The 27,206-nt window shown below is 37.0% G+C and overlaps 1 protein-coding gene across 3 annotated transcripts in view; it reads left to right on the plus strand.

Moving 5' to 3' along the window:
- Positions 1-27,206, plus strand: part of PRTG (protogenin) — a 143,410-nt gene that overhangs the window by 58,411 nt on the left and 57,793 nt on the right. The window contains exons 3-11 of one of the 3 annotated variants that reach the window (XM_001928492.6): positions 2,443-2,587; positions 3,568-3,701; positions 5,499-5,636; positions 5,897-6,055; positions 6,677-6,836; positions 7,708-7,955; positions 10,273-10,437; positions 14,333-14,638; positions 15,966-16,154. In XM_001928492.6, the coding sequence (XP_001928527.1) occupies positions 2,443-2,587; positions 3,568-3,701; positions 5,499-5,636; positions 5,897-6,055; positions 6,677-6,836; positions 7,708-7,955; positions 10,273-10,437; positions 14,333-14,638; positions 15,966-16,154 (1,644 nt within the window). The remainder of the gene's footprint in view (positions 1-2,442; positions 2,588-3,567; positions 3,702-5,498; positions 5,637-5,896; positions 6,056-6,676; positions 6,837-7,707; positions 7,956-10,272; positions 10,438-14,332; positions 14,639-15,965; positions 16,155-27,206) is intronic. The other 2 variants (XM_021094921.1, XM_021094927.1) reach the window with 2 other exon arrangements.

A 27,206-nucleotide genomic window follows, 5' to 3' on the forward strand; every position in this document is an offset into this window, starting at 1 on the left:
ATGGAGATTAAATCTGTGGGTATTTATTATAGAAATTAAAACTGAGAAATTTTGAAAATATTCGTTAATTTTAAAACATCAATTACATATCACCACCACACATTTAATGAAAAATAACTCTGTTCCAAAAACTTTAGTGAGATAAATGTACATTTTTCCAAATCTCCTTAATTAGCTTAATAGAAGACAGCTGGATTCACACACGCCTGCTTTTGCATTAGCTCTGTTGCTCTATCACCCTTCATGTAGCTTCTAGAGACACTGTATACTCAAGAGAAATGAAAGTGAAAAAGGCCAAGGCTGGTTGTCACAAAAATCCTTTTGACCTTGTAGACCCACTGATAACAGCAGTTTAAGAAGTGCTGTTCTTGAAGAAGTAGGAATTTTTTGTGTATGTACACAAAGTATTAATTACTCCCCCCTCTTTGGAAGTAGATAATCCTAAGAATATTTTTACTGTTATTCATGATTAGTTCTATACCTGTAAAGATCTCAGTTATAGATTAATGAAGTCGAGTCTAAGGCAGAATTTGTTAAGTCTTCTGTGACATTTTACCCTTCCTAGTCTAATGAGACATAAGTCTTCTAGCCCTTATTTTTCTTTTCTTTTCTTTTTTTTTTTTTTTTTTTTTTTTTTTTGGTCTTTTTAGGGCCACATCCATGGCACATGGAAGTCCTCAGGCTAGGGGTCAAATCGGAACTGCAGCAGCCTGATCTACACCCACAGCCACAGCAACCAGGGATCCAAGCCACGTCTGCAACTTGTATCACAGTTCATGGTAACACTGGAACCTTAACCTACTGAGTGGTGCCAGGGATCAAACCTGCATCTTAATGGTTACTAGTCGGGTTCATTATTGCTGAGCCCACAACAGGAACTCCCATTTTTCTATTTTTTCTTCATAATTTCTCACTTTATTGATGAATCATAAAGGTATGTATGTTTTTGAACTAGAGTTTGAGGATGGAGAGTAAGGCTGTCATTGGCTCCCTTTCTTTATATCTTGGAATTCTTAGTATAGGGAAGGCAAGCCACATTGTCACCTGGAGTCTGGACTCCATCAAAATGTAAAACCATGAACACAGATGACCGGTTGCTGGAGGCTTGCCTAAAAGGGTAAAGAAGAATTATCTCTAGAAAATATCAACACTTCAAGATTTGTCTTTACTTTGGGAATACATAAGTCTAAAAATAGTCTCTTGAGTCTTTTTGTACCTTTTATTTATCAGACACATCATTTTTCTTCCCTCTTTCCTTTCTCATTCTGCTCCATCAGTACCAACTTCACTCGATTCCAAACATGGAATGACAGGTTTCCACTAAGAACAGTCTTCGTTTTCATTAAGATTCCTGGAGAATCTCTCCATTCTCATTGCCACCACCCAGTTCTGTCATTTCTATTTAAACAGCTTGTTGGTCTTTTGACTTGAAGCTCTTCTTTTTTCAATCCATTCTATGTTAACAGTACCTGATTGAATAATTTTTCCCAGACACTATTATTGTCATGACACTCCTTCTCTCGAAACTTTGCAGTGATGCCTTTCACTTTGTACCATGGTACACATGTTTTATCTCTACTCTCCTTCCACTTTTCCGTGAAACCTTAATCTGATTTATTCTACAAGAGTTAGTCCTGGCTATTTCCTCACAGTCCTGTGTGCACACGCATACTGCTCATTTCTTCTGTGTTTGCCTTCATGTGACTCCTTTCACCTGGAATGTCCTGTTTTTCTCCTTCTGTCTAAACCCAATGGTTTCTTCAAAACAATTCAAAAACATTCCCTGTAAAAGGTTTTTACCAGACTAATCTGTCTTTGTTGATTCCCTCTCCTCTGAAATATAGTATATGAGGTTTGTGCCACACAGCTTAGTATATCACTGCATACCATTAGTTATTGTTTATTTTTGTTTCAGTTAATTTTTTGTCTTTTTTAGGTCTGTACCCGCAGCATATGAAGGTTCCCAGGCTAGGGGTCGGATTGGAACTACAGCCACTAGCCTATGCCACAGCCACAGCAACGCCACGTCTGCAATCCACACCACAGCTTGTGGCAACACCACATCCTCAACCCACTGAGAGAAGCCAGGGACCGAACCCACATCCTCGTGGATACTAGTCGGGTTCATTAGCCACTGAGCCATGATGGGAACTCCACAGTTATATGTTATATGTTATTTTTTTCTTGAAACGGATCTAAGTTTCTTGAGAAAATTTTTAGAACTTCATTTTGGGAAAGACCAAATTCCTTTAGGTGGGCAGCTGCCTGGTGGTTTTTCTAAAATTATTCCTTAATTTCTCTTTGTGCTTGTTAAGTTGAGTTGGTCTTATGTCTGGACAGGAGTTCAAGTTTGATAAATAGTATCTAGCATAATGTTATTTCCAAGTGTAGTATATAATAGTGCATACACTTATTCTGAATTTGACAAACTTTACCTTCTAGCTATTTCTGCATTTGAAGTTCAGCCCATTTCTGTCGAGGTCCAGGAAGGTGGAGTTGCTAGATTTGCATGCAAGATTTCATCAAACCCTCCTCCAGTCATAACATGGGAGCTAAATCGGACAGCTCTGCCTATAACCATGGACAGGTAAATTCAGCTTTTGTCTTTGAAGAGGATACAGGAGTAGTAAGAACTGTACCGTAAAACCACATGGGGGAAAATCATTGTGGAGCTCATTTTCATTTGTGGTCGCAATGCTCAATTTCTTAAAGACATTTCAAACTTAGGCAAAGAATTAGAATATCAGTCTATGGCACTTGGGGTATAGTTACTGTGTCTTTTTGGTTTAGATAAGAATTCTGATACTCTGTCTTAGTGCCTAGTTCCTTACCTCAGATGTCTTTTCCAACCACGGGAGCAATTGATTACCTGGACTGCAGCCCAAGGATTTAGGAAACTGAATTAACTCTTTCACTGCTGGGGATAGTAGTGATGGTGTAAGGGTCTCCACTCTTTGCCATGGTGGTTGACTACCTTCTGCTTCCCAACCCCCTCTACACACAAACACATGGACACACACACACACACACTTGTGTGCATGTTTACACTAGTGCCATAAAGATGGTTAGGGATTGGGGATCAAGAACTTGGCAGCAACTTCAGAAGTTTGATTCCTGTCCTGGTGAGTAGCAATATTCCTAACTAGGCAAAAATTATTTGTTGAAATGGTAGAGAGCACTAAGATGGAAAAAAGTTATTCAAGGAAGAGCTTTTTTTAAAAAAAAAACTTACATTCCTATATCTTGGAGAATACATAGATATTTATAAACAAAAAAATCAGGAATTTGAAAAAACTGCTAAGTTCAAGACCACTAGTTAGCTACTCAAGTGAGACTCTGTGTGTAAAATTACAGTTTCACAAATCACATACAGCACATTTATGTTTTAGAGAGTTGTAGTAACCCAAATGAAAATAGTTAAACCAAGCTAATATTTAAAAGATCTTTAAAGTATTGCATCTGGCATTTTTAAAAGGTTGAGTATATTAATTCTTATTGTAGAATATATGTTAAGATAAAGTATAAAATCTGCAACGAAGAGTTTATTCATCTTTCTTTTCATAATAGGGTAACTGCCCTACCAACAGGAGTATTGCAGATCTATGATGTTCACCAAAGGGATGTGGGAAATTATCGTTGTGTTGCTGCTACTGTAGCCCACAGACGTAAAAGTATGGAGGCTTCTCTCACAGTGATTCCAGGTACCATACAGAACATTTTAGTTTTTTTACATTTTTTTATAATTTGTAGTTTTTAATTTGCCCCACAGAACATTTTAGTTTTTTTACATTTTTTTATAATTTGTAGTTTTTAATTTGCCCAACAATTAAATTTCCTTCTCTGGCTGTAATAGCATCCAATAAAACAGTACTTTAACCTCATTAAACTTCTTGTAATTCATTAAAGTTATAATCTTCATCTATTTAAGTAGCCTTCTTTTTCAAACTAACTTGCTTTATATGTTAATGTCAAAATTTTTAAGACTGGAATTTTTTGTAAATACTACACTTTTGTTTTTACAATATGAAATACAAAAAGCTCACAAAGGAATAATAATTATCTATTTCCACCAAAGTTGTCCATTGACAATAAAAACTTATTTCTTGCCAGTTTGGATTCTTTTGTTTTTAAGAAAAATTATAATTTGCATTTGTAGAAGTGATGCATGCTTATCATAAAAATATTGCCTATAAAGTAAAACTAAATTTTTTATAGTAAACAGTAAAAAAAGCATAAAGATATGTTTTAAAATGTCCCTGGTTCCGTACCCAGAAATGATCATTGTTAATATTAAGTGAACGTAATTTCATGTATTTTGCCATACATGAGTATAGTTAGAAGGGAAACTAGCTAAAGAAATGAATATGAAGAAATACATGTATTTTATTAAAGTGGAATTATATATGGGTGCTAAGTAGTGTTTATTTTTAAATAATTAAATTGACTTGAATGTTGTTAAAGAAAACCTGGCCTAAAGATGTTGAACTTCACATGAATGTTTACTCTTCACAAGATGTATTACCTTCTAAAAGATCCTTAAAGATTAAAAAAAAAATTTTAACATCGAGGTTGAAATTAGGTAGTATCTGCTAGCTTCTTGGTGTAAAGGATAAAGACAAAGGCTCTCTCACACTTGTTCTCTTCTCCCCAGTGTCACATAAATTCTTAGCAAGATTAGCCAGAGCATTAAGACAGCGTTTGAACCTCAATTAAAAGTGGATGATACGGAAACAACCTAAGTGTCCATCAACCGATGAATGGATAAATAAAATGTATCTTATCCATATAATTAAATACTATTCTATTATTATTATTCAGTAAAAAGAAATGAAGTACTAGTACATGCTCCAACTTAGGTGAACCTTAGAAATAGTACACTAAGTGAAAAGCTGGTCACAAAAAGAGCATATAATGTATATTTCCTTTTTTATAAAATGTCTGGAGTAGGCAAATCCAGAAAAAGAAGGGTAGTTTAGTGGTCTCCAGGCTGTGGGAAGAGGAGACTGGGGAGTGACTGCTGATGGGATGGAGTTTCTTTTTGGGGTAATGAAAATATTTTGAAAATTGATTATGGTAATAGTTGTACAACTCTGAAAATACTAAAAACCATTGAATTATACACTTCAGATGGCTGAGTTATAGCTCAATAAAGTTGTTTTAAAAAAAGAAAAAAATGGAGTTCCCTTTGTAGCTCAGTGGGTTAGGAATCCAACATAGTGTCCATGAGGATACGGGTTCGATCTGGATTTAATCCTTGGTCTGCTCAGTGCAAGCTTCTGTGTAGGTAGCAGATGTGGCTCGGATCAATCCTGTATTTCTGTGACTGATGTAAGCCTGCAGCTGCAGCTCCACTTCAACCCCCTAGCCTGGGAACTTCCACATGTCGCAGCAGTGGCCTTAAAAGGAGTGAATAACTTCAGAATAGATGTTTTAACTCATTTAACTTATTATGTCTTATTTATAATTCATTTTTATATCCTGCCTTTTCCCTTGCAAAGGTAAGGAGTCTAAATCCTTCCACATACCAACCATTATAGCAGGTCCACAGAACATAACTACGTCCCTTCATCAGACTGTTGTTTTAGAATGCGTGGCCACTGGAAATCCCAAACCAATCATTTCTTGGAGCCGTCTTGGTAAGTCTCCTTAAGAAAAACAAGTCTTTTCCTTCAACTTTGTTCATACTAGTGAAACTGGTATCATGTTTATTTTATATACAAAACAAATGTTTCGCAATTATGTGGCTTTTAACTTTTTGGCATTTCAGTGTGTAGAGGAAGGGTTTTAGTATAGAGAATTTTAAACTCTTTATGATAATGATTGTTTGGACAGTGATCTTTTGACATAATTTAAGTCATGTGTTACATTGTTTTAACTGAAGTATTCTCTGAAATAGATCACAAGTCCATTGATGTCTTTAATACCCGGGTACTTGGAAATGGTAATCTCATGATATCTGACATCAGGCTACAGCATGCTGGAGTATATGTTTGTCGGGCCACGACCCCCGGGACACGCAACTTTACAGTTGCCATGGCAACTTTAACTGTCTTAGGTATGTTTTTTTTCCTTCTGCAATCAGAAGAATCTTAATTTTAGCATTTGCTGTTCTGTCTCATGGCTTATTTATACTTTTTTTTGAATGTTGTATCATTGATATGAAAGTCGATGTGAAATATTATAATCCACTGATGAATTTTAGGAGGAAAATAAAGCTGTGTGTTAAAATATAACTAGAATCACTCTGAAGTTACCATCCTGTTTGCTTTTCTAACATTATGGTCCTTCTTATTTAAGCCTTCCTTTTATCTCTTCACCCACCCACAAATTCATATACCTGTTGACCAATCTAAAATTTTAATCTACCCATTTGTCTGTATGCATTCACAAGTAGCTGTGTATTGGGCTTAGTTAAGTTAGGATTATGGCATGTATTTTTAGTGTGTGTGTATAGATGGTCACAGTGGGGAAGGTCTGGGGTAAATGAATGTCTAACTGAGAACGCAGAGAAAAGACACCTGGAGTATATGGCCTGTGTAGAGTGGAGGCAGTAGGCTCAGAAGGTCAGATAAATTCAGGGATGGGACTTAGGTCACTTGCTGTACTCTTCTTGACTCTATATCATTCCTGTTTGGGCCACGGAAATACTTCCCTTTTTTTCTTTCTTTAAAAATAGCTCCTCCTTCATTTGTCGAATGGCCGGAAAGTTTGACGCGGCCTCGAGCTGGCACTGCTCGATTTGTATGTCAGGCAGAAGGAATCCCCTCACCGAAAATGTCGTGGTTGAAAAACGGAAGGAAGATACATTCAAACGGGAGAATTAAAATGTACAACAGGTGGGCTACTGACTTTGCTACTACTTTAGATAAGATAAAATGGCTTTAGTAATTTTTATGTGAAATGGTTATAATTATAACATTAAATACCTAAATTATCTTGGTATTTTAAACTAAAGCAAAATAAATAAGAAATTTACTTAAGACTATAACATTAGTATTCCAAAAATCCTTTTTTTTTTTTATATGTGGATCATGAAGGCGGTAGATTATAATGAAATGAATTTTGGAACCATTCCCCAGACCTGGGTTCCAGTCCTGATAAGCTGCTAGCTAGGTTGTTAACAAGCATGTTAACCCTTGAAATCTCAGTTTCTTATTTCATAAAGTGAGGAATTTAGAAGGAAATAATTAAGTCTCTAAGAGTTTGTCCACAATTCAAACTTAATGATTTTAAGAATTCATTTTTATTTGTATAAATATGAGTCTTATTGTACCATTCTCATATGTTAAACAAAACTTTGAACAGTCTTAGTCTTGTTGACCTGAATTTTATGTAGTACAATGTGATAGAAATTAAGTGCTACTATAATTAATATATTTATTAATAAAAGCAAAATTTTAAACAGATTAAGCTGTCACCTAAAGTAAACAAGATTTGAATATAACAGTACTTAACTTATATAGACTCAGATTAAGCTGTCGCCTAAAGCAAACAAGATTTGGATATAACAATCCTTAACTTATATAGACTCAGAAAATAAGAGTAATTGTCAGCAATTCACACAGATTTTTTAGTAAGGTTGTTGACACAGTTTTTTGTTCATAGTAACTTTTGTCACTTATAATTAAGAGTGCATTTAGTAATGGTTTAACTTTATTTTTTGTCATTCTTAGAATTTTCATTGAAATAATTTTTTTCTTTCCTCAGTAAATTGGTAATTAATCAGATCATCCCTGAAGATGATGCTATTTATCAGTGCATGGCTGAGAACAGCCAAGGTTCTGTTTTATCTAGAGCCAGACTGACTGTAGTAATGTCAGAAGACAGGCCCAGTGCTCCCTATAATGTGCATGCTGAAACCATGTCAAGTTCAGCCATCCTTTTAGCTTGGGACAGGCCACTTTATAATTCAGACAAAGTCATCGCTTATTCTGTGCACTACATGAAAGCAGAAGGTAAGCAGTTTGAGGGAGTATTTAATTTTAAGTGCTACTTATTGTCAAGGATTTGTTTTCAATATAAATGATGTCTTCACATGTTTTCTGAAGTTCTATAGCATTCATCTCTTTTAGTAAAGTAATTAATATGTTATCGATATATTAGTTTTTTGCTAAATGTTGTATTATTATCTACTTTGTGTATATAAGCATGGTTTAAGCTTTTCTTGTTTAGAAGTAAGTGCTCTCTCTGCCTGCCAGAAGTTAGACTGGTGTACTTATGAATTTCATTTCAGCCAAGATATAACTTACCTAAGACTTACACCAGTTTAAGGATGCAGTTGCTTAGGATCCGTGGTGTAACTGCTTAATAAAATAATAAAGTGAACTGTGGTCACTATAGCATGTTATTTTTAAGGGGGAAAGTAAGCGTTGTCAAATTCCCTGTAATATGATTTTATATATTTTGAATATTTTCTGAAGTTTCATAGAACTCTCTAAAAATTGAGCAGGACACTCTGTATGTGTTATCTCATTTAATTTAAGGTAAAAGTCAAATCTGTCTTAAAATTTTTATTCAGTCCCATTTTTAGAATCTTTTTATCTTCACCACTTTCTTTTGGCAAAAAAAACTAGAGGAAAAGGAAGAAGTAGTTATAAACCATAGAGATTTCACTATTGATTTCTCATAGCAACCATAGCAGAGGTTTACATATTTTAGTTGTATATGCAAACAGCCTAGTTTTTAATGCAGTGGACATTAAAAACAAATTCAGACACCCAAAGAATGGTCATATAATAAAATTGTAGAAACAGGTGATTTGTTGTTGTTTGTTTTTTGTACTTTGAAGGAGTATTTTGAAAAATATTTTGAATTTAAATCGGGTCATGGTAGTAAGAAGAATGAAAGTCTGATAACTGAGCATGTTGGAGTATGTTAATTCCCTTTTTAGTGATTTAAGAAGGTAAAAGGAATGCTGGTTTGGGTGGAGACCGCTCTTGTTCGCTATTATGGTTGTTTCATTAGAGCCTCCACATGCAGCCCAGTAGTCTATTCAAAGACCGAACAAGGCTTTTTAATTCGAACTCAAGGACCTTGTTTGGTAGGTCAGAAATCGTACTATGCAGTTCCTAATTAACGAGCCATTAGCCAGTCTGTTGTGAAATGCCTGTAATCTTGTCTAATTAAAATGCTATCAAGTTAATTCAGAAATGTGGGAAAACTTAATAGCGGAATTTGCCTTCTGTTTTGTTTATAAATCCAGTGTGGAGAGAAGGGGCTCTGTCCTTAGAGAGTTTTGATTAAGTTGACGTGCATTTACCGTGAATTATTCACAAAGCACAGTAGCTGCCAGTGCTCTTGTTCCACTTTACAGGTTTGCTCTGTAGGAATTAAACCCCATAAAGACAAATCCTCTTTTTCTATACCTTGCCATGCATATTTTATTAAGAATTGCTGAGAATGTTTTTCCTCTTTGGGGGAAAAAACCCCTCATTGTGGAACAAAACGTTTTGAAGCACATTCTGTGCCTCCCCATTCTTTTCTTTCAATATAAATAAAAGAACAACTTGTGTCAGTCAAATTTAATAGAATCTCTAGGGGCAAAATGAGATCCTTTGCAGGACAACTTTTGGTTTGGTTTGTTTTTATAAAGAGTAGAGCCATTACATTCCCTACTGTCTCTCCATTTATGCTTAAAAGAAAAAAGAAACCATGAGTTTAAGTAAAATTTACACTGTTCTGATCTCCAGTATTTGGTAGTGTTAAATAAGCTCTTTTGTGTTACTGCTGTACATTGTCTTTACTCTGGGTTTTGACTAGATGCTAAATTAAATTTAGAGAAAAATAATTGTTTCCATTTGTTTATTCAGGAAAAATTCAGACTAGCAATTTGTTTTTGTTTTGCTTTCTAGGGCCAGACCTGCAGCATATAGAGATTCCCAGGTTAGGGGTCCAGTCAGAGCTGGAACTGCTGGCCTACCGCCACAGCTACAGCCATACAGGATCCGGGCTGAGGCTGCGATATACACCATAGCTCACGGCAATGCCAGATCCTTAACCTACTGAGTGAGGCCAGGGATCAAACCTGCAATCTCATGGTTCCTAATCAGATTCATTTCTGCCACGCCACAGCAGGAACTCCCAGACTAGCAATTTGTAACAAGACATGCTTGCTTACTTTTAGAAAATAAAGAACTCCTTATTCACATTTTTCAAAGAGTTGCAAAAGGTAACAGAGATCCAAGGACCAGTGTTTCCTAGTGAGAGAAAATGGTAATGGTCTTGTTAATTTTATTTTGAATATACATAACTTTTAAACATTGTTTAATCTAGGTTTAAATAATGAAGAGTATCAAGTAGTCATTGGAAATGACACAACTCATTATATTATTGATGATTTAGAACCTGCCAGCAATTATACTTTCTACATTGTGGCATATATGCCAATGGGAGCCAGCCAGATGTCTGACCATGTGACACAGAACACTTTAGAGGATGGTAAGAAAATGTGCTTCTTGATCATTTAAGTATGAACATTAATATGTTTTATCATTTTCATTGAATAATTGGTTTTTAAATTAGGGAAAATATCCTGGTTTTGGTTAAAAAAAAAAAACAGATGTGACTGATAATCAGCAGGCTAATTTCCCTTTTCAAGTCTTACTCTCAATTTTTGGTAATAATATGCTAAGATAAAGAGCCCTTTCATTTATAATTCATAACACCAATTTTAATAAGAAAATCCTTGTATTGTCATTGTGTTTCTCGTTTAAATTGTAAATACATTGCAGGGCTTTCTTTTGTTTTTTGTTTTTTTTTTTAACTGAGTAGAACAAAATGTAAGATGCCTTAGGCATGAATAAATACAATGACATTTGCAATTGAGTGTATGTAATGACTGGAGGTCAAAGGCACTGGATTTCTGAAACTGGGAGTTTATGAAATTTAGTACCTATCAGTTAAAAAAAATTCTTATACAATCAAATAACTGTTAGTTTATTTTTAGATACATTGTGCTTATTCAGCTTAAGGAGGAAAGTATTGTTCTGTGTGTTACCTGACCATGGGCCGGAAACTGAGTTGCAGTCCTTTTGAGGGCTGGCCTCCATTGGCTCTTGTAAAGGTGGGAAGTTCTGTTCATTCAAAGAGTCCTAGAGAACCGATTCTCCTCCTCTGATTCTTCATCTCTCTCTTCAAGAGCTCTCCATGGCCCCCCTTTTTTTTGTTACTCTGCAGTGTGAAAAGGGGAATTATTTTAACATATACTGAACTACACCACTGTCCTTTTACAGATGTTTTCTCATCCTCAAGAAATGGTCTACCTTTACTTTTCCAAACATTTTATATAGAAGATTCCCGAATCTGGAGTTCCCGTTGTGGCTCAGTGGTTAACGAATCCAACTAGGAACCATGAGGTTGCGGGTTCGATCCCTGGCCTCGCTTAGTGGGTTAAGGATCTGGCATTGCCATGAGCTGTGGTGTAGGTCGAAGACTCGGCTCGGATCCCATGTTGCTGTGGCTGTGGCTGTGGCTGGCGCCTGCAGCTCCAATTAGACCGCTAGCCTGGGAACCTCCGTATGCCACAAGGTGTGGCCCTAGAAAAGACAAAAAGACAAAAAAAAAAAAAAAAAAAAAGATTCCCAAATCTTTTTCTTTGTTTATTTGGTCCCAGATCTCTTATGTCTGGATAATGCCAGTTATGTGCATGTTTATCCATCAGTTTTACTGAATGAAAGAATTACCACTGATTTGGATGCTGAATTTCATATTTCAATTTTTGTTTGAGTCTGCTCCATTTTAGAGTGAATCATAACCTCTCTAGTTATCTCATTACATTATATCACTTAGATATAAATGACATGCACATCTAAGGTGAAACATGGGCTGGTATATGTTGTTGTTGTTTTGGGGGCTTATTTGGTGTATGAGGTGTACTCCCCCCTCTAACCTTGAAGAAAATATATCTAAGCATAGCAAGCTCCTTGTTAAAGCTTGCCCGTTCCACTTAAGTTCTGATTTCAAGGTTTTTCTTCTTTCAACCTTTCTTTATTCTGTTTTTTGTTTGTTTGTTTGTTTAAAAAAGTTTCACTTTGTTTTCTGAAGAGCGTACAGACTTCTGACACTGCTTTTAATTTTCTACATCAGTATTGCCCCATCTCCTCAACCTTTGCTTCTCAGACTGAGATGCGTGGGTCTGCTAGAGTGCACAGCAGATATAACACTTGTAGAGTGTTTACCACTGCCCATTTTAAAAACCTTCCCTTGGAGTTCCTGCTGTGGCAGAGTGAGTTAAGAATCCGACTGCAGTGGCTTGAGTGACTGTGGAAGCTCGGGTTCAATCCCTGGCTCAGCACAGTGGGTAAAGGATCTGGTGTTGCCACAGCTGCGGCATAGATCGCAGCAGCTCGAATTCAATCTCTGGCCTGCAGATGTGCTTATTATATAAGAGGTAGTAGAGTGTAGGGGTTAAAAATGCAGGCTCTAGGTGTATTTCTTCATTTAAAGCTGTGCGACCTTGAGCAAGTGATTTGACTTTTTTGTTTCTATTTCCTCAGCTATAAAGTAGACATGATAATGGTGCTTTCTTCATTGGATTTTTGTGAGAATTCATGAGTTCATACATAGGAAGATCTCAGAAATGATTTTCCCTTTTCTACCTATGATTCATTCAACAAATAATTATGAGTTCCTATTAGGTGTTACTCAATATTTAGTAGTGAATTGAAAGAGATGAAAAATTATCCCTGACCTTGGGGTGCTTACTTTCTATAGAGGGAAAGGGGGTAGAGGAAGAGTAAATAAGATAAATAGTCAGTTAGATGTTGAGAAAAGGAAAAAGCAGGGAAAGGGAATAGAATTTTAGCCTGAGATACCTCACGTAGTAAGTAGCATTTGAAGACCTGGAGGACATGGAAAAGAGGGAGCTGGTAGGCAGGTGACTGGGGGACATGCATTCCAGCCAGAGGAGATGGAAATTGCTGAGGACCAGAAGCACAAGCATGGCTGGAGTGGAGGGGACAAGCAGAAAATAGGAGATGGGGCGAAGAATGAATGAGGAACCAACTGTATAAGGAGACAGTGCATTGTAGGGAGCCACAGTGATGACTCTGGCTTTGACTTTGAGTGAAATGAGAGCTCTTTTGAGTAGAGGAGAAACAAGATCTGACTTGCAATTTAACAGTGAGTGCATTGAGACTAGATGGTGGAGATGAGGGCAGAGGCAGGGAAATCTCTTAGGAGGCTATTGCAGTAATGCAGGCTGAGGGTGATGGTGGCAGGGACCACAGGGGTGGCAGTGCAAGTCATAGAGCCCCAGGAGAGAATGTGGAGAGTGAATGGAGGATCAAGGAAGACACCAACGTTTTGTCTTGGACAGATAAATACCATTACTTGAGATAGGATAGACTGTAGAAGAGGCTATTATTTTCATTGCTGTTTTGTACATGATGAACCTAGACATGGAGAAATTATTTTGACAAAGACCACACAGAGTAGTAATTGATATAACAAGGATTCAGACACACAGAAGCAACTCCAGAGCCCATCTTAACTCTTAATATTAGACTGCCTCCCAGTTTGCTTGCCTCATTTTCCTGGAGTGCCAATTGTATTCATATTTTTAACAGGAAAAAAATTGTTTTTGTATTAAGCACCACATATTATAATTGGGAATACACAATTCACACTAATTTTTAGGACACAACTTATACACTTCAAATTATTATTTTTTTCTTTGTAGGGCCACACCTGCCACATATGGAAATTCCCAGACTAGGGGTTGAATTGGAGCTGCAGCTGCAGGCCTATGCCACAGCCACAGTAACACCACATCTGAGTTGCATCTGTGACCTACACTGCAGCTTCCAGCAGCACCCAGTCTTTAACCCAATGAGCAAGGGCAGGTATTGAACCCACATCCTCACAGAGAGTTGATCGGGTCCTTAACCTACTGAGCCACAATGGGAACTCCCATTTCAAATTATTTGTCACGTGATAAATCTGATACCCTAAATAAGCTCCATTTTGTATAATTCTCTCTTCCTCATTTTAAGGCATTTTGGTAGGATAATTTGAGAAGTATTCTCATACTTCTCATATTTTGTATGAATGTCCAGTAAGCTCATATTCATCCAAGACAACAATGAAACAGTCAGAGCAGCAGTGATGAAAACCTTGCTTTCTTTGGTTCTCTGTGTCAGATCCTCCCTCATTATTTTCCATTCTTGTCTCTGGTTTGTCCTCTGGGTAATTGAAAGCCCCAACTAGGGCTGAAAGTATCTCTCTCTTATCATGTGATGTGTTGCTGTTAAGATCATTCAGTTAAGATGGGTGGGCCAGTTGATAATTTTGATTCTCAGTATTTGTAAGCAACCTGTTTTTCTTGTATGACTAGTTCCCCTGAGACCTCCTGAAATTAGTTTGACCAGTCGAAGCCCCACCGACATTCTCATCTCCTGGCTGCCCATCCCAGCCAGGTACCGGCGGGGCCAGGTGGTACTCTACCGTCTGTCCTTCCGCCTGAGTACCGAGAATTCCATCCAAGTCCTGGAGCTCCCGGGGACCACACATGAGCACCTCTTGGAGGGCCTGAAACCGGATAGTGTTTACCTGGTGCGGATTACAGCTGCCACCAGAGTGGGGCTGGGAGAGGCTTCAGTATGGACCTCCCACAGGACACCCAAAGCTACAAGCCTAAGAGGTAAAGTTGGCTACTGAGGAAGAATCACACAATATTCTTCCTTTTTTTCTTACTTACGTTATTTTAATATTTAAAAATTTTATCTTAGGAATTAAAATATTTCATAGCTCATGGGCTTTATTGAAGGAAATTTTAAACTTCTTGAGTAGTTGCTCATTTTTCTTGAGTATAGCTCATTAGCGTGTGAAACTTTGGGTTTCTGTGTATTTGCTTAGCAGATCCTTCATAGATAGTTCCAAATTGAATTAAATTACCCAAAGTTATGTACTAATAGATACCTAATTTATATCATTGCTATATTTTTCCTTTTCTTTCTTTCTTCCTTCCTTCCTTCCTTCCTTCCTTCCTTCCTTCCTTCCTTCCTTCCTTCCGTTCTTTCTTTCTTTCTTTCTTTCTTTCTTTCTTTTTTTTTTGTCTTTTTAGGGCCAAACCTGCAGCATATGGAGGGTCCTAGGCTAGGGGTTGAATTGGAGCTGTAGCTGCCAGCCTATGCCAGAGCCACAGCAAGGCCAGATCTGAGCTTCGACCTACACCACAGCTCATGGCAACACCAGCTCCTTAACCCACTGAGCAAGGCCAGGGATCAAACTCAAATCTTCATGGATGCTAATCGGGTTTGTTAACCCCTGAGCCATGATGGGAACTCCGTGTTGTTTCATTTTTTAAAGTTTTATTGAAGTATAGTTGATTTACAATGTTGTGATAATTTCTACTGTACAACAAAGTGATTCAGTTATATATACACACACATAACCATTCTCTTTCAGACTCTTTTCCCATATAGATTATCACAGAATATTGGGTAGAGTTCCCTGTGCTAGACGGCAGATGTCAGTTGGCCAATCATTCCATATACCATAGTGTGCATATGCCAGTCCCAAACCCACACATATATGTTTTTTAATCATCAATTTAATAGAAAGCCCATAGTACTAGAAAGTGCTAGACCTTCCTCTTTTACTGATTTGGAATGTAACATGACTAGGCTTTTTGTTGTTCATTGATTAGTAATAATGCCCGTTCTATCACACAGGTATATTGGATGGTCAAAATTGGGAAACACATACTGCTTCTTTGAGAGAACTTAAAATCTACAATACAATTTTGTTCTTATTTATAGACCTTAGTTTTTAGGTAGTATTTTATGTTTTTAATTCTGTCTGAAAGTTTAATACCATTGTGGAATTTTGAAAATCAAGGTAAAGTATAATTTTTGCAATTGAACTTTTTTACAGCTGTCAGTTTAGAACTGAGAGATCTACACCACCCTTTGTTTTCATGTGAATTACAGGTTTCTTATACATACTTTTCTGGTGAATTTTTCTAGCCCCTAGGTCTCCAGAGTTACATTTGGAGCCTCTGAACTGTACCACCATTTCTGTGAAGTGGCAGCAAGATGCTGAGGACACAGCAACCATTCAGGGCTATAAGCTGTACTATAAAGAAGAAGGGCAGCAGGAGAACGGACCCATTTTCTTAGATACCACTGACCTTCTCTACACTCTCAGTGGCTTAGGTGAGTGAACCTGTGCTATGCTCTTCATTTTTTTCCTTACTCTCTGACCAATTGGGAAAAGAGTTTTTGGAGATAAGGCAGAAGAATTGACTTAATGAGAAAAAAAAAAAAAAAAAGAATTGACTTTACTACATCATTGTGTCTATTCCACTACTGACCTCAGTGAATGGTCTTTGACTCACCATTGTGACTGCATCAGCACAATGTCAAATACTTGTATCTTTCTATCTTCTCCCCACCTTTGGGCATCTGCTTTTCTTTCTTTTTTCTTTTTTTTTTTGTCTTTTTTTTTTTTTTTGCTATTTCTTGGGCTGCTCCCACGGCATATGGAGGTTCCCAGGCTAGGGGTCGAATTGGAGCTGTAGCCACCGGCCTACGCCAGAGCCACAGCAATGCGGGATCCGAGCCGCGTCTGCAACCTACACCACAGATCACGGCAACGCCAGATCCTTAACCCACTGAGCAAGGGCAGGGACTGAACCCGCAACCTCATGGTTCCTAGTCGGATTCGTTAACCACTGCGCCACGACGGGAACTCCTCTTTCTGAAGTTTACTTCTGGTAGAGTGAAATCCTGATTAGTTCCTGTGACTCTATGGTGGATGTAGACTAGAAATGTAAAATTAGGAATATCACCAAATGATTAAATAACACAATAATTTAACTTAGAAATTGCCTGAGAGTTCTATGGAGGTATATTATTTTGCATGTGTAAAGTATGTGTAAAATAGATTATGTACAAGATAATGACCTTATATATGAGCCATATAACTGTAAATATTTATTTTATAGAGCCCTAACCCAGAAACACTAAAGAAAAAGCATTTAATTTTGTGTTTGGATTCACCAGAGTTCCAAAAGACAGTTTTGTTACCTATTCATCCTGTCCTCACAGAGTGAAAGAATTTCATGATGTAAACATATTTAGTAGAAAGTAAAGACACTTATAACTACAATAAACACACACATATAAACAGACACTCGAAGTGTAGAATGCACACCTAGCTATTTGTTGCCCATGAGTAGATTTATCATTTACCCTTTCTTACAAAGCAGCAACTTTATGATCAGTCACCAACTCAGTTCCTACTGAATTGTTACAGGACCTTCTGCACATACTGGAAATTTACAAGCATGCTGGCTTTCCCTGTCACAGACTACCCTTGGGAGTGCAGGAAGGGAAGAGTCCCAGTGGTCCCACCTGGGACTGCTTCACTGGCCTCATGGCACATGCTGTGAGAGCGGCATTAGACCCAGGGCCTCTGCAGTAAGAAACTGCAGTGGGAATCTGTTTTCAGGCTCGGGGACACAGAATCCCATCTTCCACTTCTTTGCAGTAGTTTTCCAGATGGCCTTTTGCTTGTAATCTTGTTGGGTCAGACTTTAATTGAATCTGTATGATGTTAAATAAGTTTCATTGTTGATCTCTGTCACATAGAATCTAGAAAGGACTAGGAGAAGTTACATATACATATGTTCCAGAGTGACCTTCTTTAAGCTGTTGATACCCAGATGACATTAGCCCAACCTGATGTCAACCATTCAGCAACATTTATTTCTAGCCATTCTCAGTCTGCCCTCCCTTTCCATATGTACATCATTTAATCAAGAAAATTTTAGTCAGTATCAGGTAAGAAATTTAGGATAATTGTTGATGAAAAATCATACATCAAACTCAGTATTTCCAATTTCTTCACTAATAAGGAAGTATAAATATATTGAAGATACAGAACAATAGATTCCTAGGGCACTCTTTCTGAACACAGAAGTAGCTTATTCTAAACAGATGAATAATTTATTCAGAAAAAAATAATGTTCTACTTGTGAAAAGCTTAGTGAAACATTTTATTAAAACTTCATCAATTAAACTATAACATTTCTCTATAGATGGTATATGTACATAAAAAATACCTGTTGATCTTTATTGAAATCTTTTATCATGTCTGAATAATAGCTTGTAATACTATAAATCTTTATTTCCTCCTATATTTTAAAAACAAATTGCCTGCAGTTACCGCCTGTGATTTTATGTTGTAAAATCCTTTGCATATGCCATTTGGGAGTAACTCAGTTCATTTTGTAATGCATCAAAGTAGGGAATGATTTTGTTATATCACCATACCCCATCTATTAAAATAGCCCACCTTTCCTGACTGGATTTAGACTGAGTGGTTGGAGTGATTACAGTGCAGGCTAGCAGAGAACTCGGTCACAGCTGTAGGGCTTTCTTGTTGGAAGGCAGGTTCTGTACCCTTGGAGTTGCCTAGGCAGGGCTGGATCAGCTGGCTGGCTGGGACATAGTTGTGTGGATTCATGCCTTCCACAGCTGTTGACTAGATCACCTTTAAGATGCCTTCTAATTCTGCGAGCCCTCAGGTCTTGTCTTTCTTTTTTGGAAAGCCACTCTTGGGGCTTAGCCAAGTTTATCATAAGCAAATGAATTTAACCCACAAAGCAGGCAAGTGTTAACATCTCTCACTCCTTTCCTCCTTACTTTTGGCTGTAGGGAGGGAGCACTATGTTCTGTTAAGTGGACAACTGACCATCTGTGACCATTTTTAGAGAGAGCATCTGGCAGTAGCTGCCTGTTTAACAGAGAGTGATGTGTCTAGAGGGCAGTAGGTTAAGGAAACCCTATCTGTGTCTTACATGGTGAATACTTGCTTTTACTGAGCTTTTGCACATTAAAGATACTCTCACCGGAACTAGATTTACTAAGTGGGCTTGGAAATGAAATTTAAATGCTTCTGTTTGCTGATTCGATGTCAATTTGGGTAGCAAACTGATGTCTCAAAATTTCATTTTCATGCTACACCCCTTTATGATGCCCTAATACACATCCATTTTGTTTTCACTTCCGGTAATTAAGTTTTCAATTAAAAAAAGTATGTTATTGGGACACATTCTCCTTAGTACAGTTCTTTGTTTCTGAAAGAAAGAAATAGGTGAATGAATTCCTATCTTTCAATACATAACAAGCTTTTTAAATTATTTTTTTAAGTGAGGCATTATGGCACTGCATAAAAAGATGGTAACAGATGTGGCTGCTGCCTAAAACAAGAGGGATTAAACCAGAAGATTAAATTAGCTTATTTGTCCAATTTTCTCCCAAATTTCTGATTAAGTAAATTTAATTCTACTTAATAATGAAAGTTGTTTTAGAACATTTTACTCTAGAGCCTTAAAGCTCCATTCCCTGAGAAGTAGAATGTTTTGTTTAAGTGGCTAAAAAGATTCTTGTGTCTTTATCAGTGTAATATAAATATTGGCAGAGTAGTGGATATATTTGATGTTGCTGGTTTGTTCTAGTTTAATGGTTTTAAAATGTATAGTTTGGTTTTATTAGAGGTAGTTTACTTTGGGGCAGTTGGATAAAAAGCATTAGGCTTGATTTACTGTTTATGTGATTTGGTCTAAATTGTGGTTTGTGGTATTCTTTAAGATTTTGAATCTTTGTAATGATTATTTTCACTTTTTTTGGCACTTTCAATGTTTAGTTCAGTTTTAAATGGAATTTTTATTTATTTATTTTTTCTTATCAAGCAGTCTTAATTATAATCTTTATTTTTTATTTTCTTATCAAGTAGTCTTAATTATAAATTAAATGGAATTTTTAAATGTTTGCTACATTCATCACACAATAAACTGAAGCAAAATCAATAGCACACTGCTATTCCCACATAATAGACTAAATTGTAATAATTTGTTCCTCTTTTTTTTAACTGTTTATTTGAGAAAGTGGCTTCAAATTCTGAAGTTTCTAGTCATAAAAGGACTGTTTTAATAAGCTGATGTCAGAAACCTCTCTTAATTGTTTTGTCTTTGTAGCATAGAGGGAAAGGGGGGATTCTTTAGATAGTCCTGTTGTTAGTTTAGCATTTAGGACACTGATATTAGATAATCTTTAGCTTCTGTTTTGCCAAAGAATTGTGCTATTAAATTTCACAGCAGGCATGATTAATAGCAGGCTATTTAGCACCAATTGAAAAGATCCAAAATATTTAAAATCATACCTTCGGAACTCACAGATCTTTTTTGAGAAATCTAAAGTTAGTAAACTCATTTACTGCTGGGAGTGGGACTCTAAAGAAACGGTCCCTGGTTAGTAATGTAATTTTAGAGTCCCTTAGTCAGTTTGTGTGGAGTCATGGTAAAACTTTGTCAGATCTCTGGGCATTATCCTTCAGCATAGCAGACTAGGATTCACTTGTGTGGTTACATGTCTCATGAACGAAAATAGAGCACGACCACTGGTGAGCCAAATTGACATGGCTAGAGGAAGTTGTAATCTTTCCTTCAGTCAAGGCAGAACAAGATTTGGGGACATAAAGGAGACCAGTTCGGTCAGAGAGGGTTCATTGTGAACCTTACTATAATAGCGATTTTGTTTTGAAGAGCATTAGAATCACTCACTTTACGAAATATGGAAGTCGAGTTGTATAGCAAGCCTGCGTCTTTTCAGAGACTGCTCTCATCCTTCTTACACAAGGGAGCCTTAGATAACACTCAGAGTCTTTGGAAGCATGCTACAGGTTAAAATCCTCAAAATGTGGTTGCTCTGAACTTTCTGACTGCCTCACTTGAGATGGAGTAAAAAAAAAAAATACATGATATTTTATAACAAAATCTTCCTAATGGTGAATGATTTCAAGTGGACCCATACTGACTTCTGGCTTATAAATTCATTTCAGATGATCTAGTGCCTTGATACTGACTATAGTTGAATTATCTGTATCATTACAGATGTCAGCATTCTTCTGTGTTAAAGTAATGTATAGTCAAAATATAAATATTGTGAAGCATACTGTCCAGATTAGTTTTGACTTCATAAAGCAGCACTGGTTTCTGCATTTATTTGTTAATAGACCATTGGTGTAAAAATTCCAATAATGTTATTGCTGTCATTTACCACAGGCGAGATCTTTGGGGACATAACCTCATATTTTTTGCCTTTCTCCAGTTCTTCCCATGCTTTACCACAGTTAATATTCACTTTTTATAGAAATAATTGCTCTGAACAGGATCCGATTACACTCTTTTATTCTTTTCTTTCAAATAATTACAAAATAAGTTCGTTTAACTGAAGTCAGTAGACTTCTTAAAGGGATGATTTTGGAAACTATATACTATGTAGGTCATAAAACTGACTTTGGGTACACATTGTAATGAAAGAAACAGTTTAAAAATACTGTATTTCATTTCCTTCACTGTTTTTTTGTTTGTTTGCTTTTTTGCTTTTTTAGGCTGCCCTCACGGCATATGGAGGTTCCCAGGGTAGGGATCTAATCAGAGCTACAACTGCTGGCCTATGCCGCAGCCCACACCAATGCCAGATCTGAGCTTTGTCTCTGACCTACACCACAGCCGACGGCAACCCTGGATCCTTAACCCACTGAGCAAGGCCAGGGGTGAAACCCGCAACCTTGTGTTTCCTAGTCAGATTAGTTTCTGCCAGTACCACAACAGAACTCCTTCACTGTTAAATATCTTTTAGGTTAACCATTTCTTTCTTTTCTTTTCTTTTTTTTCTTTTTGTGAGTCCATTTAAAATTTCTTTTTTATTTTTTTAAATTAAAAAAAATTTTTTTTAATTGTTGCTTTTGGAATTGATTAGCAATGAGATCCTGCTGTATAGCATTGGGAACTATGTCTAGACACTTATGATGGAGCATGATAATGGGAGAAAAAAAAATGCATACATGTATGTGTAATTTGGTCACCAAGTTGTATAGTAGAAATAAGTTAACCATTTCTTATGTTGTATTTAATCTGTTATTGAGACAAAACATGTTGAAACTTAAACTTTAGGGAATACTGAACTATTTTTTCTTAATTTAGCAAGAGAGCAAAAATTTTTGAATATTTTCTTCTCTGCATTATCCAACAATGCCAAATATGATTGATATTCAAATCACAATTTAGAGCTTCAGAATTTAAAAATTTGAAAAAACAATACCAGGAATTCCCATTGTGGCTCAGTGGTAACAAACCCGACTTGTATCCATGAGGATGTGGGTTTGATCCCTGGCCCCACTCAGTGGGTTAAGGATTTAGAGTTGCCACAAATTGTGGTGTTGGTCACAGATGTGGCTCAGATCCGGCATTGCTGTGGCCGTGGCATAGGCTGCCATCTGCAGCTCTGATTCGACCCCTAGCCTGGGAACTTCCATTAAGGATCCAGCATTGCCACAGCTGTGGTGTAGGTGGCAGATGTGGCTTGGATATGATCCCTGGCCCAGGAACTTCTATATGTTGTGGATGTGGCCGGGAAAAAACAAAAAAAAAAAAAAAACGAAAAAACCCCTAATACCTCAGAAGAAGTGGAGGATCCGTTTCTAAAATTCCCATTACAAAAAAACAAATACTGTTACATGAAGACAATAAAAAAAGAAAAGATTTTCATTTGGCAATTTGCATCTATCTCTATTTAAGGACAAAATGTGTGCAGGTTAATGAAACTAAAAACTATACGAAAGTTACAGTTAACCGTCTGTCTTTCCTTAAATTCTTTTTCTTGGGGGAAAGGTTTATCTTCCATTCTAAAATATTTTTTATACTTTCTGGACAAAGTTAGAGATGTATCTCTTCCTGCCATTTATGTGAAAATCTTGCTCAGCTTTTAAGTTTTAACTCTTCGGAGAATCCTCTTGGGACCCCTTGTGGTATCAGTCACTCCTGTGGTACATCATTTACAATGCTCTATTATAGGAGGCTCATGGCATTGACAGTTAAAAGAAAAACATCAGTTGGCTAAATTTCATGTCTGCTGCCTAGGTTTAACTTACAAGCTCAACAGTTTATTGACAAATTAAACCCTGGTTGTTTGCCTAATCTTTTAGATAGAGATAATGATAATAATAGCTATTTTAGAATGTAGGAAGATTAAATGACTGAATACACGTAGAGTGTCTAGTAAATTGCAGTGTAAGTCCTCAACAAATGTTAGCTCTTGTAGTTGTTTTTAAAATAAAGCATGGAAATGTGTGTTTAAAAATTTTTTTTCTCGTTGTAACTTACCATAATCATTAGATATTAGATACTTCTTGAGCTTTAATGAATTTACCCAGGGACTGCATTAAAATTTAGTAGGTCTGGGTGAGGCCTGAAATTTTTGTATTTCTTCCCACTTTGAGAAGCAAGAGTCTGGACCAGGGGCAGGCCAACTTTTTCTGTAATATTTCAGATAGTAAATATCTTGAGACTTGTGGGTGTTATGAACTGAATGTTAATGTTCCCACCAAATTCATATGTTGACGCCCAAACTGTTAATGTGACTGTATTTGAAGTTGAGGGAGTGATAACTGTTAAATGAGGTCATATGGGTAGGGCTCTAATCCAACAGGGCTGATGCCCTCATCAGAAAAGGAAGAGGTGTTCCCGTTGTGGCTCAGCAGGTTAACAACCCAACTAGTATCCATGAGGATGCAGATTCGATCCCTAGCCTCGCTCAGTGGGTTAAGGATCCGGCATTGCCGCAAGCTGTGACAAAGGTGGCAGATGTGGCTTGGATTGGGTGTTGTTGTGGGGTAGGCTGATAGCTGTAGCTATGATTCAACCCCTAGCCCAGGGACTTCCATATGCTGCAGGTGTGGCCCTAAAAGGAAAAAAAAAAAAAAAAAGAAGAAGAAGAAGAAAAGGAAGAGATACCAGAACTCTGTCTCCACGATGTGAAGTACTGAGAAGGTAACTGTCTACAAGCCAGGAAGAGAGCACTCATTAAAAACAGACCCCTTCCAGACCTTGATATGGTATTTTGTCCTGGCAGCCTAAGCAGACTAATACAGTATAGGGAGCCATATGATGTCTTTCACAGGTGTCCACCTCTTTCAGTGCTGCACAAAACAGCATAGAAAATATATCAGTGCGTGAGTTTTGGCTATGTTCCAATAAAACTTTATTTATGGAGACTGAAATTTGAGTTTCATGTAATTTTGATCTGTCACAAAATATTGTTTAAAATTTTTTCTAACCATTCAAAAATAGAAAAATCATTTTTAGCTGGAAGGTGATCCAGAGGTAGTAGGCTGTATTACTACAGTTTGCAAATTCCAGATGTAGTCCTGATATCCTTGCTCTTTAAAATGTCGTCCCAGAATCAGGAGCATAATCTTGAATTGTATTTAAATGCTGAATTTCAGGTTTCCCCATCCATTCCCCAGACTTACTGAGTCAGAGTCTCCATTTTAATAAATTACAGGGTGATTAGTATGCACAGTATGGAAACACTGGTCTAGATGACCTAGTAATAGTTTTCCTATAGCTAGTGTTAATCTTTATAACTTATCAATGTTTAATTCTAGTTTGTTATTCTTATTGGAAACTTTTCATAAATTTGTTTTTGTGGAGTTCTGGTTGTGGCACAGCAGAAACAAATCCGACTAGTATCCATGAGAATGCAGTTCGATCCCTGGTCTTGCTCAGTGGGTTGGGGATCTGGTGTTGCTGTGAGCTGTGGTGTAGGTCGCAGACGCAGCTTAGATCCCGCATGGCTGTGGCTGTGACATAGGCTGGCAGCCATAGCTCCAGTTCAGCCCCTTGCCTGGAAACTTCCATATGCTGTGGGTGTGGCCCTAAAAAGCAAAAAATAAAATTAAAAAAAAATTGTTTTCATGCCTTCTAGGTTTCTATGTTGATAACTTTCTTAATTGTTAGGCCAATTCCAGTTTTCATTTTTGTTAGTACTAAACCTTCCTTTAATCCATGTTTGTTGCATTTTTTTTTATTGTTTATCTTGTTTCTAGTCACATTTCCCTATGTGTCTCAGCTTACACATGGAGAAAAACATGGCCTTTCATGGGTATCATCATTCAGTTAGTACCTTTCTCCCAAACATCCAAGGAGTAGATGAATCACAGGCTTTTGGGTATAATCTTCTGGTTTGGGCCCTTTGTTCCTGTATTTTGCTTGCCACTAAGTACTCAATCACAGATTCATTCTTTCATCCTCAGATATTTACCAGGCTCACTATTGTAGTCCCTACATTGGGCATAACATTTGAGGGACTTAAAAGGAAGACAAATCATTACAACTAAAATAAAGTGAGATGAATTCTTCGATAGTGGATGTCAAATTGTTATTACGGCATTTGGCAGAAGCCTGTGAATTATGTGTATTTTGAGACCTAACGGAAGAGTAGGATCAGCCAGGCCCTGGGTCAGGGGCAAACAGAAGTTATGCAAGGACCCGATAAAATAAAATATGATAAAATAAAATAATAAAAAAATACACTGTAGTTACAGGATCTTTAATAGACCCCATGCAAGGAAAGGACTCTGAAACTTAAACTTCATAGCTTTAGGGTAATTCTACCTCTGCAAAGAGGGAATGGCAGAACCCAGGAAATATTTAGGGACTGGTGAAATTTATGTGGGATAGCCAGGAGGTAAGGGAGACCATGTTCTGGAGCAACCACAGGGTTACTCTGACCAGCACAAAGCCGGAGAGGCCCTTGGCAAGAGGCCGGCACCTGGTAAGGAACATGAGGGAATTGGGGCTTTATCTTGAAGGCAGTGTGAAGACATGGAGTGAATTTCATGCAAGCAAGGGGCCTTTTTGAATTTATGTTTATTGATATCTTTCTGTTGCAGTGTGTGTAGAATATCATATAGAGAAGTTAGACACAAAGCAGCTCAGAACAGCTTCTTCCTTGAAAGAGTCATTTCTGTGAGCTTCCTTTTCAGTTTCTGGTTCAGAGATGTTATAAAAGTCTGTACTCCAGGTTTGCTGCCGTCCCTGCTGTACATGGCAGTTTCCATGTACACAAACAATAAATTAAAATTTCTTCAGAAAACAGCTTATTCTGTTGTTTTAAATTACTTTATGGTCAACTTTAAGGGATTACGATCACTGTATAATATATTATCCACCAAATAAATAAATTTGGAAATTTCACTGTGCCAGATCCTCTTCAAAAATTATTTACAAAGTATTAGGTAAGATCCCATATCTGAAGGAAAAAAACAAATTATTTTAACATGTAAGGGAAAGATATTTGGACCTTATCCCTTTCTTTAAGCCAGTTCTGTAACTGTTAGTTAAAGTGTTTTAATTTATCCTTCATTTTGGTTGAATTAACTCTCAGGAGGCACCCCGTCGTAAATCTAATGACATATCCTGTCTCCCGAGAAAGCCTAATTATTCTTGATTTGGCCTTCTCATTTTAGGTAACTGTGATATTGCCAAGTTAATTAAATTCTGTGTTTTTAAATGATCAAAGAAATAAAAGAAACATAGCCATGGATTTCATAAACCTGTAACACAAAACTTTTCTTTGAATCCACAGCATGAAGCCAGGAGCATTTAGTAGTCACCCAAAAGGAGAATATTTTTTAACCCTCTCAGATGCTATCATTGAGCTTTGCCATGGAGCCACAGCACTGTTTATAAAGCCTTCATTAGTACTGTGTGACTACAGTGAAGACAGTGTTATATGGAACTCAATAGGTCTTAGATAAAGAGGCTCCTATGCATTCCTGGGGCTGTTCTCTTGGGCCCTACTAGAAGGCTTGTAACACAGAAGCTTTTTGGTGTTGCAAATCAGATGAACTCCATTTAGAAATTGCTGATAATGGGCTGCAGTTACCATTAAATTAGTGTAAATTAATTACCAGCTAATTAATTGCAAAACTGAAACCATCTGCACAAAATGCAGTTTTGACTTCTGTAATTTCTTCTAATGCCTCACGAAGACATTACCTAGAAGACAGTGCCGATTAGAAATGCAAAATTTCTCCTTTTAGGGTTGATTCAATTCGTATTTTTCTCAGAAGTTTATATGTGTATGTTCTCCATTAATTTTCATTCCTTTTAAATTTAAAAAGTAATATATATTGATTCAGTGCACATAGTCTACCAGGCCCTATATTGGGCACAAGGAGCCTGAACGTTAAGATGGCATGACTATCTCTGAAGTGTTTAAGTTCAGCCTAGGAGACCTATAGGAACAATATGATGATAGGTAAAATTGAGGTATAGTCAGAGTGTTCTGGAAGCACAGGGGATAAATGACTAATTTTATTGCCTGATGAAAAATGGTTTTCCCGGTAGAGAAATG

The sequence above is a fragment of the Sus scrofa genome, chromosome 1 (genome assembly GCF_000003025.6).
Source record: "Sus scrofa isolate TJ Tabasco breed Duroc chromosome 1, Sscrofa11.1, whole genome shotgun sequence".
Lineage (NCBI taxonomy): Eukaryota > Metazoa > Chordata > Mammalia > Artiodactyla > Suidae > Sus > Sus scrofa.